Here is a 20,326-nt window from a genome sequence, read left to right as displayed (position 1 = left end):
AGTTCTCGGTGAAGCACAAGAAGCTGCAACACACACAGCAGCAACTTATCGCTGTGTGTGTGTTGTACGTTGACTGATGCGTGGCAAGTGCAAGGCGAATGACAATGACAACTACTTGCAACTGCAACAGCAACAGCATCGATGCTGATGAGCACTGATGTGACCAACTTGTCTGACAAAATGTTGTAATTAATTTAATTTTCAGCACAATTTTTGCTGTTCACTCTCGACTGCAGTGTCTATCAATTCATATGAATCGTATGCGGCTGACATTGTACACCAAATGTGCATTAATTAGAGCTTGTTTTATTTTTGCCTGAGTGTGTAACTGTGTGTGTGTGAGTGTTGGTGGTGGCTCAGTTATCGACTGCTATAAATAATTTAAGATTTTGATTGGCCGTGGTCAGCGCTGTCTTGGCCTTAAAGTACTCCGGACTGTCCCACAGATCACGCTTGTCCATCATATACGAGTAGAGATCGTTGTACTCACGCAGCAGCAACTTGTGCGTGGCCAGCACCTTCTCGCGCAGCTCCTCGATTGTTTGCTCCAGCGCTGCGCGCGCCACCAGCACCTGATCCAGTGTCGCCTGCTCCGTGGCCTTGGCGATTTCCTCCTGCACGGAGCGCTGATGCATGTGCTGGTTCTGCCAGTCGGCCCATTGGAACTGCAAGCTCTTGCCCAAGTAATTGAGCACAGCTGTTCTCAGTATGAATTGCCGTATGCCTGGATGGGCCATGTTACGCACACGAGTTCGGTACATGCTGACTCGACTGACTGCTGGGACTCTAAGGAAGGCTGAGGGGGACAATTGCTGCCAAACAATAATCACATGAAGTTTTTTTTGTACAAAATTAAAAGCGATGGCTACTAAAATAACCAACAATAAGTAAAGTGTGTGTGTCTGTATTAAAAGTAAAAGTAGTTTGAAAAACAAAAATTAAAATATATATTTGAAGCTAGATGCCAAGTAAGTCAAAAAAAATATTTTTCACATTTTAAAGAATTTTAGAACGTAAAAGTTAAGGAACTTTATGCAAAGTAAGTGAAAATAGAAACATAAAACAACAACTAAAAATACTTGACATACTTTAAAAATAGTTTAGCCATATATAAAATACAATAAATAATTTAAAACTAAATTTATTTGATAAAAAGTTAAATTAGACAGTAGTAAAAAAATATATTTGGCTGTCTTTAAGCAATTTTAAAAATAGGTTAAGCAATAATTTAAATTTATATATTTATTTAAGATAATAAATTAATATAGCCAGACTGAGCAAATATTTTTAGCAATTTAAATATTGATTAATTTTGCAAATATTTAATTTTTAAAAGTTTTATGGAAATGCCATAAAATAAAGCAAAATATAAAATAATATAAAAATTAAATTTATAAGTTCACTGCGTCGCTCCTAAGCTTCAATAACAATTATTAATTATATTTATATAATGAAAATTAGAACTTTGCATACTAAAAGAACAACCCTAAAAGCTTTGCAGCAATTTTTAAATTTTTTTATAAATTTGTACGCGTTTTTTTATGGCTTGAGCTTATCAGTTAACCGCATGTTAAACTCGAAAACTCTATAAAGTTAATGATAATGCCATATAAATCGCCTGTCGCCCATTAAGATCACATAACCGATAAACTGTAAATTGCCATAAAGGACCCAAAAAAAAAGAAGAAACCGAATATCTTAGCTAACTTTTCAACGCACATTAACAAGAGACTATGCTTAACTGTCGCATTGTGTATGGGCCAAGATTTATGCAAACCCAGCCAACAAAAAAAAAAAAAAGACTGAGAGCATCTTGTGCTGAAACTGAAGTCAATCAGCACGTTGTTGGGGCATATGAGTGTAGATAGGTTGAGTTATTTTTTGGCTGGCGCTTGGACTAGCAACTTTTTAGTTATATACGTTAAATAAGTCCCCGTAGCGCGCAACAAACTTTGTTTACGGCAATAAAAAAGTTTCTTTTTCTCTTAAAATATACAAAATAAACTTGAGTAAAGGCAGGGCAAGGACAAGCTAAGAGCTAAGACTGCTCAATGCTCTTGGAGCAGCAGCCAAGCACAAGTATGTGTGTGTGTGTGTGCGTCTATGTGTGTGTGTAACCTTTTGGGAGCTGTTCGCAAAGCGCAAATGTAATATTTGCTAATTTTATGTGAATTTAGAAAGTTTCTTGCTTTTGTAGCGCGCGCGTTGTGCTGCGCGTCTAATCCTCGGGAGTAAACGCAAATCTGGCGCATTTATGGTTTTACAATTTTCTGAGAAAATCAGCTGATAAACAAAAATATGTTAAGTAAAAAAAACAAAGCAAGCAGAGTATATAGGATTATTGCTCAAAAGAACAGAAGAGTGGAAAAAAAAACTCAAGCAACAGACAGCTGCTAAGGCAAATCAATTTTACATATCATATGTGAAAGGAAATGCTTGCCAGGACCTTCACCTTTGCTTTTGCCGTTGCCTTTACCGTTAGCGTTGACTGTTGATGTGCTGCGCGAACTTGGGCGCAAAACAATAAACTTGGCATCTAATAAAAGGTGAAAATCTTTTGAAAGCTTCCAAAAAAAAAAGATTTTGTTTTGCTAGGCAAGCGTACAATTTGCGGGGGCTACTTAAGCCGCACACACATGTGAGTCTGTCTGTGTGTGTGTGTGTGTGTTAACAGCTGGCAGCAAACATAAATGCGGTTAAATGTAAAAGTTTTGGCATCTTTAAAATGTTTGTACTAAGTTTTGGGGGCTAGACGCAGCTGTAGGCACAGCTGCTGACAAAGTCTAAAAATAATAATGTCAGGCATGTAACATGTAAATATATAATTTTAATTTAAAATAAAATATATAAAGCAAGCCAAAGAGCACAACAGAGCCACAACAGTTGTTAAGCAAAATAATAATCAACTTACTGAAAAATTCTATGGCCTTAGGCCAGCATAAAATGCAGCACAAGACACGCATGTGTTTAGTTGAAAATTGGTTTCGATATTGGTATTTGGAATTGGTAACGGTGTAGGTATTGGGACAAGGCCATTGCGTGACTTGAGAGAGGGTCTAACTGTCTGGCATATGTACATTAAGCAGTTAATAGCCAAGTGAATGCGATGTTGTTTTTCTGTTTGTTCGGTGTGTGTGTGGCTTGAGCTCTTATTGAAAATTATCTATGAGCGCAGAGCCAAGCCTACAACTGTAAACAAGAACGCATTAAAGTTGGGCGCAGCCAACATTTTGATACACTTTTACTTACAGTCCACTGCCTGAATTTATCAGCGCCCACTGCTGTATATATAGGAAAGGAGCTTATAGTATATGCAAAGTTTTTTATCAGATTGAGATTCGAAAAGATTCTAAAGATTGTGTTGAGTTTAAATTAGTTTGGGTGTTAATGATTTTCTTTCGCTTTTTCGTATATATAAGAAATTTAAGTTATAGTATTTGTAATGTTTTTTATCAGATTGTGATTCGAAAAGATTCTAAAGATTGTGGGTGATAAGTTTTGAACAACTGCTTAAGTTAGTTTGGGTGTTAATGATTTTCTTGCGCTTTTCGGGGACGTGGGGATAAAATTCATATATTCAAAATGAATTCGATCTTCGGAAAGAAGAGTAGTAGCTATATATAAAATTTGGTATGTCTAGTGCTTATACTCCCCGAGTTCTTGTCGCTCATACAGACGGACGAACGCATACAGCACTCATTTGATGCAGTTTGTCTACTTGCAGGCGTCTACTGCGTTTTCTTCTCAGCACAACTGCTGATACCCTTTTGCATTTCTTCAAGTGTATTTCAGCTGAGCTGAGATAATTATGAGCAGTGAATTAGCTGACTATGTTGGCTGATAAAATATGTGGTTGGTTGGCATGCATTTTAGTAGCTTGTGATTGATTAATGCAAGCTGCTGTAATGAATTTATAATGAGCAGCAATTAAATGTGACTCACATGAAAACATTTGGAGAACTAGTGCATACAACAATTTAGATAGATTTAGACAGACTTTTTGTTTAGTGCTTGTTCGCTTTTTATATTTTCGCTGGCTCTTCAATCAAATTGACACAAACATATGTGAAGAGAGAGAGAGAGAGAGACCCTAAGCGAGAGTGGCTCGCTATTAATAGCGCATTAATTGATGATTATGTCACTTGGAAGCGTCGTTGACAAACTGTGTATCTGATGGATACACATGCATAGTTTGTCTGACAACAACAAATGCCACGCCACCGCCCCCCATATAGTTCAAACTTAGACATGCACTTGCATTGAACGAACGCCATTAATCAAGTCAAAAACGCTCTCGCGCTGTTGAATTTTGGAAAAGCTTTTGCTGTTGCCTTGCGGTTAAATATTTTGAATAGCAACATCTGTTTGGGCAACAACAGATTTGTCATGCGTGTGGCCACAGCACACACACACACAGACATACACACACATGCAGAGACTCGAGCACAGTTTGTGGGGCAGTTGCATACAAATATATAGTGGAAGTGCAGTAGTAATCGCAAACTACTACGCAAAACAATCTTTGCCAACTACAGCAGCTAACCACAAACAAGTTGCAAGCGCTCTATTGAGCCGCAGTCGTGATGCTGCTGCTGCTGCTGCTGCTGCTGTTGCATGTCGGCTTCAATACAGTTTTGAAGCCAAAAGTGCATTCTGCGGTTTTTTCGGCTACGAATTTAGCATGAAAAGTTTTTCAAACATTCTGTGCGCACAACTATGGCAAACATTTTCGTATTCAAAACTATTTAGCTGTCAGCATTCATTTGCCTACAGCACAAAATCAAAATGTGAAAAGTTTACAAGCAGCAACGAATATTAAATACGCTTTAAATCAAAGCGCTGAGAAAAAGTTTCATTGATGATGATTTATAAATATTTGTATTACAAATAAATTTGAAGGCAGTGCGCTAGTCAACTTTGTTTGTTAGTTATGGCCAAAAGTTTGCTAGTTGCTGGCCAACTATTGATTTCGTAGCTAGTTGGGCAAACTGTTTTAATGCTGATTGACAGCTATTAAATAATAAAAGCTCGTGGAAGCCTGTTAAATAATTACCAGTTATACATTTAATAACAAAAACTGTTTGTTGTGGCTAATTAGACGCAAGTGTGCTATAAACAGCAGCTGCGGCCATTTTAAAAACGCAAAGTGCATGCCTGAGCCGCCGCGTATAAAACAAAGTCATAAACGTATCTAGTTGGAGCTATTAAAAACTCGGATTCCTTGTCGTAGCTGAGAAGTATCGAGCGTGTGTTGAGAGTTGCTCAGATGCCAACGCGTCTACTAGATGATGATGATGATGGTCAGAACCACCACAAGACGATGATGCGCATTGCATTGCTCATTAACACGAAACTAATTAATTGCGCAATTCAACTAAACTATCATGTTGCGAGTGAGCGAGAGAGTGTGTGAGAGTGAGAGCGCTGCTTGATTGATCACCGTCTACCCTCTGTCGTCTAGCGTGATCTTCTTGCGCTAACGAGTTTAGGCCAAGTGCATTGCCTGTTAGCGCTGCCAGCGCCATTGCCATTGCATTTTAAACGCTAATTTATTGTTAACTGCAACATGTGCTGCCTTCGGTGTTGCCTTTGCCTTTGCCTGCCAGTATGCAAAAATGTTGCCTGGCATATGCAATTAATTGTAACAAGGCCCGCTAGGCCAACTCCAAGCCAAGCCAAGCCAAGCCAAGCGGGCAACCTTTAACGACTAACTGCCATTGGCAAGCAGCAACTGCAGCACATTTCAGCTCCTACTTTAATTTCAAACTCCAACGCGCGTTAAGTTGCTGCAATTTACGTGTTAATTTGAAGTCGTGGCTCTCTGTTTGACTGCCGCCAGTTTAGATTTCATTTCAGTTCAAGCTGCCAGCCTCACTTTTACTTCATGTAGCGAAAGTTTCGCTCTTTCTTTTCTTTTGTTTGGCAGCCAATATACTTGTAATTCATGTGTTTTGCCACACACATACACACATAATTGCCCAAGAAGTTGCAGTTGCAAGTTCAAAGTAACAATACGTTTGGGTTGCCAGCCAAAAGCGAAAGTATGTAAAGCTAAGTAGTCAAAATGCAAAGCATTGTACGCTTAGAAATTTAGACTTAAATGTACACATTTGAATAATTACTTTAATTTAGATATAAGTAGATATCAAATTTATGCCAACAGTTTGTATTGTCAATTTGAATATTTTTCATTCAGCTTCAATTAGACAAGGCAAAGAGCTTAGAACTTTATTTTTGTTATACCAATATAAAGCAGTGTTAAATTTCTATACAGAATTATCTTTTACTATTCGATAAATTTCAGTGATATTGATTTATTTAATTTAGATATATGTAGATATAAAATTTATGCCAACAGTTTGTATTGTCGATTTGAATATTTTTCATTCAGCTTCAATTAGACAAGGCAAAGAGCTTAGAACTTTATTCTTGTTATACCAATATAAAGCAGTGATAAATTACTATTTAGAATTATCTTTTATTATTCAATAAGTACCAGTGCTATTGTCTTTAATTTAAGTCCAATCATTAAACAATGAAAGCTTTAATTGTATATGTATATATCCAAGCATGTATGTATATATCCAAGCATTACAGATGCTTAAAAACTTATAGAAAATAATTTTAATTTTTAATAATAAGCTGCCAATTATATTATTATTTTAAGCAAAAACTTCATTTAATATATTTTACCATAGATTCAAATAAATATTTGAATATTCTTTAACGATTTTTATGCTGTAAGTTATATAGTTTAATTAAATTGTATTTACTTATACTTATATCCAAATCTCTTGGAATGTAGCGTATGCTCTTATAAAATTTCCTTGCGTGTTTCCGCCCAAGTGCGCTCAATAAAAAGCTATAAGCAACCAATTTACTACATAAAGCGTCTGTCAAAACTAAAAAATATGCGAATACCCTGGAGGTTGGGCCTGGTCCCTTGTCAATGCGTCCATGCGAAACTTGTCCAGCTGGAACAATTTGTATGCAATTATTGAACCCAAACCCAAACAAAGCCGCTACGTGATTTGTATTTAACATAGAGAAAACTATTGACAATGCAAATAACATATTTTTTGTAATTTAGAGGGCTGTGCCAGCAATCGTTTGTCCAACTGTGGGCGTTACCCCCAACACTCACTGCTAAATAGTTTCGGGCAACAATGCAAAGATATTATGTGTCAGAACTATACAAGAAATGTTGCGTATGCTGTTTGTGTTATAATGTATAATATTTCCCAAATATTTTTGCCAGCTGAAGTGGTTTGTTGCGCCCCTTGAGTGCTGCTGCTGCTGCTGCTGCATGTGTCAATAGTTGTAAACAGTTTACAATTTTTACAAAAGAGACTCGATTTTTGCTTTATAATTTGACAATCAATTGACAGTTCGTTTGCCAAACACAAACATGCTCGCTCGCTCTGAAAAAAGTTTTTTTGTGCAAAAATAAATACGAAAGAGCATGCGAAATCATTGACAACATAAAGGGCATATCAAAAATATCAAATAACTTGTCAAAAACTATATCAAAAGCATATTTTTGGCAGAGCAGCATATAAAATTTCATCGGAACAGCAATTTATGGTTGATTTGTTCTAATCAAAAGGAAGTATAAATTAAATCAAATTTCAGCTCTTACAATAAAATGTCAATAGAATAATGACGTGCCATTTGCTATTCTGTTGATTGAGTGCTGATATTTTCAATTGGTATTTGTCACAAGTTAATTAATTAGTGCCAACATTTAGTTATATTTTAAATAAAACTCATTATTTTATATTTACTCTCTAGCAGCAGCGCATTTATATTTACTTTAGGTTCTTGGACCTAACTATAATTTTCAAACATATAAAACTCGCAACAAATTAATACGCATAATGCCTGAAACTGCATTTACTGCTCGTCTTCTTCTTCATCTCCATCATCCATTTCGTCGCCTTCGAAGTTATCATCTTCGCCGCCGCTTACTTCTGATTTCTTCTGTTTGCTGAGCAGCCATTCGTTATAGGCCAACTCCTCTTCCACGGTTGGGTCAGACGCCTCGATGAAATCTTGAAATCCGTGCACAAATTCCTCTTGAACCATCGGCAAATGCCTGAATGGAATATTGCGTGGTGTGAACTTATGTCCCCAACCCAAATATACAGACTCGCAAATGTTTTCGAAGACAAATGTGAATGCTCCAGGCCATAAGTTTGACTGCAGCACTATCATACGCTCCTTCTGATTGGTATATTTACTTGTAAAGCGAATAAGCCAAGGCGGTATAGGCGCGAAGGTCATGTCACTAGCAACTGATGACAATATGGGAGGTCCAGTTTCAGGTTGAATAAATCCCTCTAAGTTAATAGACATTAATAAGTTATCAATTCAATAATTTCATCACTAACCTAACATCTCCTCCTCTTCGCCTTCTTCTTCACCATCTTCAATTTCTTCTTCTTCAGCTTCTTCGCCCATTTCTTCCATTAGTCGCATCTTTAAATACAAAGCCAGCATCTTTTCGCGCTCTTTGCGAGCCTTCTCCTCATCGTACCATACAATGCGTCCTTGATTTAAAATATTTGGTCTCACATGGACCCAGGCAACCAGCGTTGCTAATGAGCTCAGCGGCTCTATTTCAAAGTTTTCATTTTTCAAGAGCATTACGTCATTATCTAGAAAAGTTTGATGCTAGTGGTAATATATTGAGTGACTATCCAATGATTTCCACTTACCCTCTATGGTGTCTTCTTCACCCTCATTAAAGTTCTCTTCCTCTTCCTCCTCTTCACCTTCATCGGGTATTATACCATCAAATAGATTTTGTTCGCGCTTTGTCATGCGCCTGTAATAACCTTGAGGTGCTATATAAGTCCCGGATGTAATGCGTGCAATTGTGGCGCGCAAGTAATGCTTCTCTTTACCGGGAAAGCAGGGATACGCAACGATGTCGGCTTCCAGATCGCCAGTGAAGAATTTTTTAATCATTCTGGAGATTACAATTTGACGTGGAGTCACAATGGGCAGCTCAATCCAATCGTCATATAAATTGTTGACGACAAAATACGAATAGCGATTACAGCCCTTGCCAACATATTCGGGAGGTATATCATAGAACTCCATTTCTTCTACCAATGGCACTGCTGGTGCTTTTGGAGTCATCTTCTGCAATTCTTCGTATGGAAAGCTTTCCCAGCCATAAAGGCCTGGCGTTAGCTCCGGTCCCACATGAGCGGGTGCGGCCTTTGGCTCTCTGTTCTTTTGCATTCGCATAGGCAGCGCCTTCTCTGCCATTTCTTCTTCCATCATGGCCAGACGAGTGACTACTTCCTCGCGAGTAAGCGATGCTTCTACAATATAATAGGGCGCCTTCAGCCCATAAATGCAGCCCCAAAAACGACATTGCATTATAGATGGATGAGTCTGCAGTCGATTTATGGAGCTAGCCAGTTGGAAAATATCGTCTTTACTTATACTAAAGCCAGTTTGATTCCAGTAAAATTGCAATTGTTCCACACGTTCATTGAATGTAACAAACAAGCGCATGGAATCGTCAAGATCAATGTGTAGCTCCGCATCGGCGTAAGTAAGCTCTTCGGCTCCCTCTTCATCACCAGCATAATCGGCACCTTCAGCAGTTTGTGGTAGCTGTTTATAAAAACTCTTATTTATAATTAATTCTGGTCATTAGATTGTTGACACACCTTAATGGCATGCAATATCCTCTTGGCAGGACGAAACATTCGACTGTCGGCAAACACACCGGTCGGGGGAAAACGTTCTGGTACATGGAATTTTTGTTCGCGTACATTTCGGCTGAACTCTTCAAAGAAATCAATAACATTTGGTGGACGCTCGTCAATAACGCGCTTAATAATATCACTCATATGATCGAACCTACATTAGGATAAAGTCGATAACTTATTCAATTTTTGCATAAAATAGTTATTTAAAACTCACAAGTTATCTCCACTTAGTGTACTATATTGTTGTAGTACAGACTTAGCAATGCTTAGTTCATGACCAATATGCGGTGGTTCCTGACAGGTTGTTCTTGGAAATTGATTTTCAGAGTTAAAGGCACCCAGGGATATTGTTGTCGAGGAAGAGGAGGTGGTGGTTATTATATCACTGCACTTGGGCTCTTCGGACTCTTGTGGCTTAACTTCGCATTCCTCCTCCTTCTTTTTCTTGGGCACGCATGGTGGTAAGCCTGTCGGTTCAGATGATGTTGAGCCAAGTGAAAATCGATCACAAGACGGATTGTCCATAGTAAATAAAAATATATTTTTTTTCGTGTGAGCTTATACAAAATATTTAGTTTAAAGCTAAACTTGCACAACAATTATTGACAATATTTGACAGCAATATCCTTAAGCCATAAATATTTCTATTCAAAGTCTTACAGTTTTTCAAAAGTATACACGTTATAGAACAATTTTTGAATCTTTTGGAAATATTCGTACATTTTAAAGGGACGTTTACAAAGCTTAATTTTTCTTATGATTATTCTGATTTTATTCAATGTGATTTAATGATGATTTAAAAATTTAACTCATTATTAGTATTATTGTATTCCCCAAGCAAAGTCATAAGTTAGATAGTATTGCATTAAACAGTTTTATTAAGTTAATTATTACTTGATAAGATTTAATTTACTACAACTCATTTAAATTATTATTACAAATTGTAAATTACAACCTCCGTAACATATTTTTTTTAATAGTTAATTCATCAATTTCGAGCGGCACAAATACACATTTGATTACTTGAACCTCAAGCCAATTATATCCAATATATCTTCCTTGGTTAAGTTATCATCCGCTGGCGGCGCTGGAGCAGCTGCTGCTGGCGTTGCTGGTTTCGCTGGCTGAGGCGTTGTCTGAGGCGTTGGCTGAGCTGCAGGCGGTGGTGCAGTCTTGACCCCCGCTGGCGTGGCCACTACAGGCTTGACCGCCTTGGACTCTCTGCCCATATTCAGTTTGAGAGGCGCAATGTTGTCCTTGACAGGTTTGTTCTTTGCCTGAGTTAGCGGCGGCGCTTTAGCTTGCATTGAGCCAAGTTGACGCTTAACTGTAACATCCACATGGATGTCGCCCACTTTGCCCTGAGGTTCGCTCATAAGCAGCACAGGCTTGGGCTGATCGCTGCTCTCCTCCTCCTCCTCGGGCGTGGGCTCAGTCCAGCAGCGGTATGCGGCTATGGAGATGCCACAAGGTGGCACTCTGGGCTCTGGTGGAGGTGGCGCTGGCGTTTCTGGATCGGATGACTGTCGCGGTGGAGTGCGGAAGGGCATGAGGTAGGTGAAGAGATGCGGCTTGGCGCGCTGCTTGTACTTGCAGGTGCAGGTGCAGACATAGGGCTCGAAGGGCTCCTCGGACAATTCCTCGCCCATCTCCTCCTCGCCCTCATACACCACGCTGGGCTCCTTGAGGTAACGTGGCTCGCCTAGTGGCCAATCGCGGAACGGCGCCAGCCAGCAATAGTCCGTATCGTGATCTTCCACACCCGCTTGGGAGAGTTTCTCGCCCAAATGCTCCTCCTCGTGACTGACAATGGGCGCGCAGGTGCAGACGCGACAGGTGCAGGTGCAGTCCTCGGCGCAGACAATGCCCTCGTGCTCGCAAGGCACGCAGATGACTTCCATGGGCGGACAGGGCACACGATGCTTGGGCTCATCCTCCTCATCGTAGGGCAGCCAGCGACAAGTGTACGGCCCCTGACTGCACTCGGCGCTAATCTCGGGCGCCGGGCGCTGCTTGATGGGATTACGAGTGCAGAGCAGCGGACGGCAGTCGCAAACGCGTATGGAATTCTTGGAGGCAATGGAGCGCATCGAATTCACAGACGCTTTGTACTCACGCACATTGCGGCTAATTGTGCGGTCCAGATTTACTTTCATCTGCTTGTAGTTCAGATGTATGGAAATGTTCGACTCGGCGCGACTCATGGCCAGCGGCTGCTGGTTGAAGAAGATCTCCGTTGTGGTTACTGTGGACACAGACTTGAGCTTGGCTATGTCGACATTGGATCTGGGCCTGGCGCATTCGCAGCAAGGTTCGGGATCGTCGTAGGCCAAACGCGACTGCAGCGTACTGTACAAATCCTTGTAGACGCACTCGATGCAGGCCTGATACTGCAGCTGCTCCGAGTAGAGCAAACCTCTATAGACAGCGTAGATCTCCGCTGTTTTGCGCGCCGCATGTCGCCAGACGCACTCGGAACGATGCCGCATCTGCGTGGCAATGCTCAAGAGACGTCTGCCGCCCTCGCCTGTGGCATGATAATAAGCTCTGAAGGCGCGCTTCACTATGCCGAACACCAGCTGCGCATCCATGCGGCTCATGCCCGCCTTGACGGCCAGATCGTGCATGAAGTGCTCCTTGGCAAAGCGCTTGCTGGGCACGCGGTCTATTCTAAAGCGCAGTTCGCTGTAATGCCGAAAGCTGTGCTTAATGATCTCCTTGGTGCGCTTCACCTCCCAGGGCTTCAGTCCGCAGATGCGCATCACCTGCATCAAACTGTCCGCAATGTCGTCTATGTCCAACTCCAGCGTCGTCTCCGGCAAGCTTAATACGTTACGTGGGCATTCGTCCTTGAACTCTTCACAAGGACACGCCTTGTCAGCCGCGAACATGGAATCGGTGCTCATAACATATGTGGTGGAGATTATTTTGCTGTCGGGTTACATAAATTCAAGCAGAGTTCACTTCCAAGTTCCATTTACTTACCCAAAGCGTTCAGCGCTCATTGTCAATATTTCAGTGCTGCGATTATAATAAATTAACAAGTGCATTGTGTGCTTAAATCAATTACTTACCTTCCCATGTTTGCTTATTATTGATAGTTTGTCTTAAGATTTAATTAGCCAAAAAATAGTTTCTAAGTTTGAAAGCTGAATTTAATAAGTAACTCCAACTAAAAAATAATAAATTTTGTTATTGTGAAATTTTAAGCTAAGCTAAGTGGCTCATTAATAAAATCTAAGCGCATTAATAGGCCACAAATATTTTAACAATGCATAAAGATCTAAGAACTCAGTCTAAATAAACTTAAGGTGAATGCGAACAAAGCTCAAATTTTAATATGTCAACGTGTACAGCATATTTATTTGCCTTTAATATATTATTATTAATAATTGGATTTTATAGTTTAATTGATATTCTGAACAATTACGTGGGTTTTTCTGTTGCGGCCTTTCGCTTCGTACAATTCCAAGCTCGTCAAATATTTTACTGCTGATCGCTGCTTATAAATGAAGAATATTGTAATTCTGAGGGACTCCAAGTGAATAAATCATTAAAAATATCTCGCCTCTGTATATTTTTAAATTTTTGGCAGCACATCAACACTTCTTGACATACTAAAATATACTGCCTGGAGCATTTAAAGATTGAGCAAATGCAAAATTTTAGAATTTATCGATAATAAACGTGAGTAGCTAAATATAGAAAGCAATTAGAAAAGTTTTCTAAATACAGAAATTGAATTTGAAGTGAAAATTACAGCTAATTTTTTTTTATTTTTTATTAATTTCAATTCAACCTGTTGCCTGCAACTTATGAGCTGTGATGCCAAGCAACTTGTCTATTTTTTGTGCCTGTCATGGGCGAAGCATTTCAAGAGATACACAGCTCTGTTTGCAGTTGTTGTTGTGGCAGCAACGACAGTGGCACGCATCATTCTAATATTTGTTTATCCAACAATTTCTGTATGCGTTCTAGTCAGACTATTTGTGTTTGCTTTTGGGAGTGGGGCGTGGGCGTGGCAAGGGCGCCGTCTGATTCACTACATTTAATTCATTGCTGCAAGCGGAAGTGCAATGCGACACACAGACAAACAGAGGCTGCAACACTAAGTGCATATTTTAACAAGCGACTGCGCAACATCAACAACAACAACAACAAACAATTGCGACAAGCTAAACAAATTTCTATATGGACTACAAAAAGCCAAAGTCTTAAAGCAACAAAGCTAAGATAAAAACATTTAATGAAATATGTAAGAGCTGCGCTAATAAACGAATATTTTATGCTCTTTCTTTTGCTGTGAAAATATAAGCTGAAAATTAATTAAAACATATTACTATTTATTTTAATAAAATAAATTCAATTCAAAATTTTATATTTAATTAATACCAAAGCTTTTTAAATTAAATTATATTTTATTGCATATTATATTTACACACAATTTTATGTAATTTTGCATTTAGCTTTATTATTTCAATTAATACATTTTGAGTTTCTTTTTTTTTTTTTGTATTCCATGCCTTAACTCAGCTCTGCTTATGTCAGCCTAAAATGACAAATATTTAAATAGTAGTCTATGTGCTTGTGTAGGTGCTGCGCCTACCCCGCCCCCTAGCCAAACAATTCCCCCCACTTGCAAGCAAAGCGTACGTTGGCCGGAAAATGCGGGCACCAATGACAGTGCGGGCGATTGATTTTTCCTGTGTGTTTTTTGGGCTGCTGCTCTGTTTTTATTTTACGACAATGTACTATGGGTAAAGAGTCAAGAATTGTGACATAAACTTTAGTTTCAAATATTCGAAAATTGTGAATTTAAATGGTATCTCCTTTTTCTTGACTTTTCTATATATCCCACATCAGTCTGTTTCGTTTTTATTTGTTTCATTATCATTTTTCTCGATAAGCTGGAAAAACAGGCAAAAATCCATAGAATGTCATTCGTATTTACTTAAAGCCTCCTGATTCTGATTGTTGCTTTTGCTAGACATAATTATTATTTCATGGTATTAATAATAAAGTTACATATGTATCATTATTTATATTACCAAGCTTACACATCCAGTTAAGGTTTTGCATCGATCTAACATTCTAAATTTTTTCTTACAATTCTAATAAGCTATTGAATTTGAACTATTTGTATAGTATCTTGTTCTTAGGAAAGTTTTCTAAATGCAGATATGAAAATTACACTTAATTTTTTAATATTTTTTTCACATTTCTTCAGTAATATTTTTTATTATTTCAAAACCTTTTAAAAATAATACGAACTTAATTTAACATATAAATATTTTATTCTACATTTCTGCCCACATTTTAAACACTTCATCCCATAGTGCAACATTAAGTAATTCGAACAGGAGGGGGTCAGAGGGTGGCTGGCTGTAGGCAATCTAAAATTAATGCATTGCAAATAGAAAACGACTGCAGTTGTCAGTTGTTATGAAGCGACAGAGTTTTTAGTGGTCTCTCGCCCCAAATGAGTTTAATTGTTGACCTTTGCCTATTAGCCTCTGCCCACAAGCTAACCACCCACACCCCCCAGCAGTCCAGCAGTCGCTTAGTTGACGTTTTGTGTGCTCGATTGATATGCAAAAAACACAACGCACATGAACGAACATGTTCATGTTTTTTGCAAAACAAAACGTTCTTCTCAGAATTTTTATGCATTTCATGATGTGTACGAGAAACGCTTTGGTATGCGCTCAAGGCGCTGACTGACAGCCCAGTTAACCGGAGGCTCGATTCTGTCGCTCTTTGTGTGCCGCGCCACGTTTTGTTATTTGTTTATGTTGCAAGAGCAAAATGCAAAAAAAAAGAATACGGATTTTTTTTTATATCTGCTGTTTTAGCTTTTTTTACTTTGCGCTCACGTATGCGTGCAGCCAGATATATACAGACAATTGTCAGTTCAATGTGCAGTTGTGAGTTTATTATTATGGCCTTTTGGGCAGTTTGATTGTGGAATGCGTGAGCCACGCACAAAAGCCAAAAGACATAAATGCTGCCAATTGACTTGTAAACAGACATTTGCCAGTGCGAATTCCATGAGAAGCGCAAAGAAAGGTGCAAAAAAAAAACGTATTCGAGCAATACTTTGTGCATTGATCTTTATTAAACGGGAATTTTTGTTCTTTGGAAAATGCATTCATTCATACGAGTTGGAGTTCAATGCGCTAATAAGACTGAGTAAGAATATACAATTGACTCTTGTTATAGTTTTAAGCAAGAAAATGCATATGAACAATTTTTGAATTTATTTAACATTTCTTTTGAGACTATTTTTAAAGGAATTTAATTATTTTTTAACGCAATACATAATTCAAATATGACATATTAGTATTAATAGCGTAAGTAACTATTTGCTTTATTAGTGCTTTAAATCTAAACATAATTCATTCTATTATTTGCTTGTGTTTTTTTTTTATAATGTACAATTTTTATTTTTTTTATTTATTTGTTTATAAAATGTTTTTATTAATCATTTAAATATTGATATTTTCTTAAGCTATTTTATTTTAGTATGGAAACCAAACAGATAACAAATTTCAAAGCTCTATAACTGATAAGCGTCCATCAAAAAAATTTGCTGATAGGAATTCCGAAATTCAAAAAGAATCGTGCGTTTATATAGAGCAGCCAAACTTTTCATTAAGTTTTTAACATGTCGTTGTCCGAGATATGGCTGTAATTAATATAACATTTCAGACACATATTATTTAAAATATGTTTTATTTTTTTTTGACCTACCACATTGCGTTTTAGTAGTAGTCATAGTAATCATCATCATAAGTCTTGCAGTCTTTATATTTCCTTTTATAAATTTCCTTTCCTTTTTTTAGAAAGGCTTTGATTTTTTGACATTTTTGTAGTTCTTTATCTATTGCATTCTCAAAGTTCTTCCAGCTTGTAGATAAACTGTCTATGCTTTGAGTTACATCTGAAATTTTTTTGTCTTTAGTCTTGACATTTGCTTTACACTTCTGGTAGCTTGAGGATAAGTTTTTTTCGGCTTGATTTAGAAATGATATTTCATTGTCCTTATTATTGGCATTGCGCTTACAACTCTCCCAGTTTGACGACAATCCATTTACGCGTTGATACAGACTCGAAATTTCTTGTTTTTTATTATTGGCATAGGTCTTCCAACTCTCGTTGCTTAAAGATAAATCGTTTATGCGTTGATTCAGGTTCGATATTTGCTTGTCTTTATTATTTGCATTTGTTTTACACCTCTCCCAGTTTGAAGAATATTCGATTAAGCGTTCATTTAGATTTGAAATTTCTTCGTCTTTATTATTGGCAGTTTCCTCACAATTCTGGAGTTTTGAAGAATATTCATCTAACTCCTCTTGCTTCTTATTAAGCTGTTCGTTCAAGTCACGTATTTTTTCATACAATGACTCCGTGATTAAAGATTTCTCTTCCTCGCAAACATAGCGTGAAATGAATACGTTCTCCGGACTGGGCCCTGCTAAGCACATAGACAGTATGGACACTAGTATTAAATATTTAAGCATTGCGACTATTTCATACAATATTCAAAACACAACTGGCAACCTTAATATATTGCTATGATTATAAGTGATTTGCAAATAAAGCAAAAGCTAGAAAATTAGAAGAAGAGTCTTGGCTTATCTGTACTAAACAAAATTCATTGAAGCGATAAGAGCTTTCAAATCATATAAATATTTTTTCAAAAACAAACAGCAAATTTTGTGGAAAAAAGGCTTTGACCTTCGGACCTTGCAAATCGTAAATTGAAGATTAATATTGAGGCAAAATGATGCGTCACTGCTGATAGCTGCCGAAAATTACGGAACGAGCGGATCGCTTTCAAGCGATCAAATCGCTCTAATCAAAGCGTTTCAAAAAGTTGCTTGTACCAAAAGATAATGCTCGAAGCTTAATAAGCAAGCTATGGTCAAACAAAATCTAAGCTGATCTTCAGTAAATTCAATTTTTCTTTCTAAGATAAAACTATAGAATAATTGAAAAGCGATGTTTTTAGTAGAAAATGTTTAGAGTGTTATAAGAAAGAACTTCTTCTATTTTCGCTCAATTGTTTGCGCATTTATTAATTATTAATTTAAAATATAAAAATAATTAAATATGGAATTTTTACGTAACTTCATAGAGTATAATTATTTGTTTCTCCCAGTGCACACAAACTGGTTTTAAAGGCGCCTTTCGAGCTACGCTCAAGCCAGTTGAGGTGTTATTCAAAGTCTAGCTTTAGCTATAGCAGGTGTGCTCAATATAGAATGCTAAGCTTAGCTTTAATAGTAAACGTGCTGAGCTTTGCTTATAGCACGCAACTACGTGAGTGCATAAAATAATAGTTTTGAATAAAATGTAAACATTTAAATTAAACTGCGTATAGCACAGCAAATAGACAAATGTCAGTACAACGATGCGGAGTGCATTAGGGAAAACATCAACAAGATAATCCAGCTGTATCCAGAGGGTGTGCCCGAACTTAATATAAGCTCATTCAAGGAGTTTCGACCCGCTGATCTGGAGCTGATCGACACGGCACGCGTGGGCGGACTATGGATAACAATGCGACTGCTCAACCAAGTCATAGCGGGCATGGAGAATGCCACAGTGCGTCAAGTGAGCGGCTTCCAGCGTGATCCAAACAAATCCAAAATAGACATAACAGTGCATGTGCCTAGGCTAACGCATAGATCAAGCTATGCCATGGAGCTGCGCTGGCTGACGCTGGTGCAGACGAATACAACGGGCGCTTGCTATGCGGAGTTCCACGACGTCAATTTGAGCTTAAACTTGAAGGTTATAGTCAGATATCAGCAGCAACGGCGTTACCTTACAGTTTATCAGCTAACGCCGCAGCTGCAGCTGGGCAGGTGAGTTGAGTTAAAGCAAATTGGAGTATGAACATCTGTTGACGCAGATTTGTATTGCAACTGGACAACTTGTATAAGGATAATCTGGATTTGACGCTGGCAGTGAATCGTGCCTATAACGAACACTGGCATGAGCTCTGGAACGATATAGAGAGCACTGTATTGGCGAGTTATACGAAAGCAGCTGCTGTGCTCTTGAATCACATATTTTCAACTATTTCCTATGACGATATGTTTATGTGAATCACGCCTAAGCATTATATAAACTTGTTGTTGTTGTTATTAATGAAAGTAAACAATAAATTGCATAAAGCACTCAATGAAAAGTTAGAACTGGTTTACACTCAACTAACAATGCCAGCTACTTAGTTGAAAAGCAGTGCATTTAGTTTAATTTACATTAAGCTGTGACGGCGACAAGTTGCTGCTTGTTGTGCTAACTAAACAGTATTATGCAATATTTTTACGCTGCGCTGCTTTGCTGCGTGTTGCATGCCACACTGGGCGATAAGTCTACAACGCTGTTTGGTAAATACTTGCAGAGCATTAAGTAAAATAAATATTAAGTGTTTTAAACTTTAGAAAAATGTCACTATAGCGACAACAGCTGCATGATGAGCAAAGCTAACGAGTTGATCAAACGCTATGGCAAAGGCAACAGCGAATTGGGACTGAAACCACTGAATGCCATAGCCGCTGAGGATGTGGACATAGTTAATTCACCTGGAGCTGTTTACATACACTTTATATTAAAAAATCAAGTGGTTTATGGTTTTGAAAATGCAAGCGTAACCTATTTGGCTGGCTTTGATCGCGAGCCGGAGCTTGGCAAGCTGGAAATTAAGCTACACATACCGCGTTTGCTTATCAGAGGCAACTACGATTTGCTAGCACGTGGCGTGCTGCTTAACACCAACTCCACAGGCACTACCACATCGGATTTTCAAAATGTGCGTCTTTCTAGCAAAATTAAGGCATTCATTGAATTTCGCAACAATAAGCGTTATCTAAAGATTTACGACTTGACGCCTACAATGGAAATTGATCGGTAAGCTGCGCAGTCGCTTCAGTTGCAAGTTTCTTATGTTTTCCACTTTCAGCTGGATACTCACTGCTGAGAATATTTATAAGGAAAACAGTGACCTTACGCTGCTGCTCGTGCGTGTGATCAATGACAAGTGGCTGGAGTTTTGGAATGAAGTTGAGCCGGCCATTGTGCCAGTCCATAGCAGAAGCATACGCAAGCACATCAACGAGTTCTTTGATGCCAACAGCTACGATGAGCTATTTTTGCCAGACGTATAGTATTTATCTACTCACTTGGATCTTGATTAAAAGTTAAGCTTCAGCGCAGCTAAGAATTATAATGCATAAGACAAACAACTGCAATAAAGACATCAACAGATTTTGTTCTCTCTCGCTAAAGGGGTGAACTTGCAGCAATTTATGAGATTTACAAAAATAACGTAGCGCTACAAATGAGTTTTTTTTTTCATTCATTCATAGCAGCGGCGGCAACGTAGATCAATCAGCTGTGCACAGCTTAGTCGCAGTAATTAAGAATGATAAATGCAGGCACTGACTGCTGAAAAAAAGAGAACAACAATGTCAAGCATAGAGCACAACAAATTGGGCAATCAGTAAAAAATAGAAGGTGGCAAAAGGGGGGAATGTATTTTTAAAATTTTATAGCAGCCGCATAGGAAGTAGCGATGAGCAGCGGCTACT

The 20,326-nt window shown here is 38.2% G+C and overlaps 5 protein-coding genes across 5 annotated transcripts; 2 read left to right on the top strand and 3 right to left on the bottom strand.

The window, feature by feature from the left end:
• Positions 1 to 275: 275 nt before the first annotated feature.
• On the bottom strand, positions 276 to 903 carry LOC108595819. The gene has a single exon (XM_017981110.2). The coding sequence runs from the start codon at positions 759 to 761 to the stop codon at positions 357 to 359; it is 405 nt and encodes a 134-aa protein (XP_017836599.1). The 5' UTR covers positions 762 to 903; the 3' UTR covers positions 276 to 356.
• Positions 904 to 7,788: 6,885 nt separating this feature from the next.
• LOC108595215 (radial spoke head protein 4 homolog A) lies at positions 7,789 to 10,310 on the bottom strand. Its single transcript, XM_017980402.1, has 5 exons — positions 9,943 to 10,310; positions 9,687 to 9,879; positions 8,718 to 9,630; positions 8,391 to 8,657; positions 7,789 to 8,339 (listed from the first exon to the last, which is right to left on the bottom strand). Exons 1-5 carry the CDS (start codon positions 10,251 to 10,253, stop codon positions 7,894 to 7,896), a joined length of 2,130 nt encoding a protein of 709 aa, XP_017835891.1. The 5' UTR covers positions 10,254 to 10,310; the 3' UTR covers positions 7,789 to 7,893.
• A 374-nt stretch (positions 10,311 to 10,684) lies between these two features.
• On the bottom strand, positions 10,685 to 12,896 carry LOC108595269. Its single transcript, XM_017980482.1, has 3 exons — positions 12,803 to 12,896; positions 12,714 to 12,749; positions 10,685 to 12,659 (listed from the first exon to the last, which is right to left on the bottom strand). Exons 1-3 carry the CDS (start codon positions 12,808 to 12,810, stop codon positions 10,748 to 10,750), a joined length of 1,956 nt encoding a protein of 651 aa, XP_017835971.1. The 5' UTR covers positions 12,811 to 12,896; the 3' UTR covers positions 10,685 to 10,747.
• Positions 12,897 to 17,941: 5,045 nt separating this feature from the next.
• Positions 17,942 to 18,932, top strand: LOC108595380. Its single transcript, XM_017980607.1, has 3 exons — positions 17,942 to 18,050; positions 18,112 to 18,598; positions 18,677 to 18,932. The coding sequence occupies exons 1-3, from the start codon at positions 17,993 to 17,995 to the stop codon at positions 18,690 to 18,692; spliced, it is 561 nt and encodes a 186-aa protein (XP_017836096.1). The 5' UTR covers positions 17,942 to 17,992; the 3' UTR covers positions 18,693 to 18,932.
• A 92-nt stretch (positions 18,933 to 19,024) lies between these two features.
• LOC108595379 (circadian clock-controlled protein-like) lies at positions 19,025 to 20,060 on the top strand. Its single transcript, XM_017980606.2, has 3 exons — positions 19,025 to 19,126; positions 19,181 to 19,646; positions 19,699 to 20,060. The coding sequence occupies exons 1-3, from the start codon at positions 19,051 to 19,053 to the stop codon at positions 19,901 to 19,903; spliced, it is 747 nt and encodes a 248-aa protein (XP_017836095.1). The 5' UTR covers positions 19,025 to 19,050; the 3' UTR covers positions 19,904 to 20,060.
• The last annotated feature ends 266 nt before the right edge of the window (positions 20,061 to 20,326 follow it).

Source organism: Drosophila busckii, chromosome 2R (assembly GCF_011750605.1).
Source record: "Drosophila busckii strain San Diego stock center, stock number 13000-0081.31 chromosome 2R, ASM1175060v1, whole genome shotgun sequence".
Taxonomy (NCBI): domain Eukaryota; kingdom Metazoa; phylum Arthropoda; class Insecta; order Diptera; family Drosophilidae; genus Drosophila; species Drosophila busckii.
The sequence above is the reverse complement of the archived record's forward strand: the minus strand, read 5'-3'. Positions and strand labels throughout refer to the sequence as shown.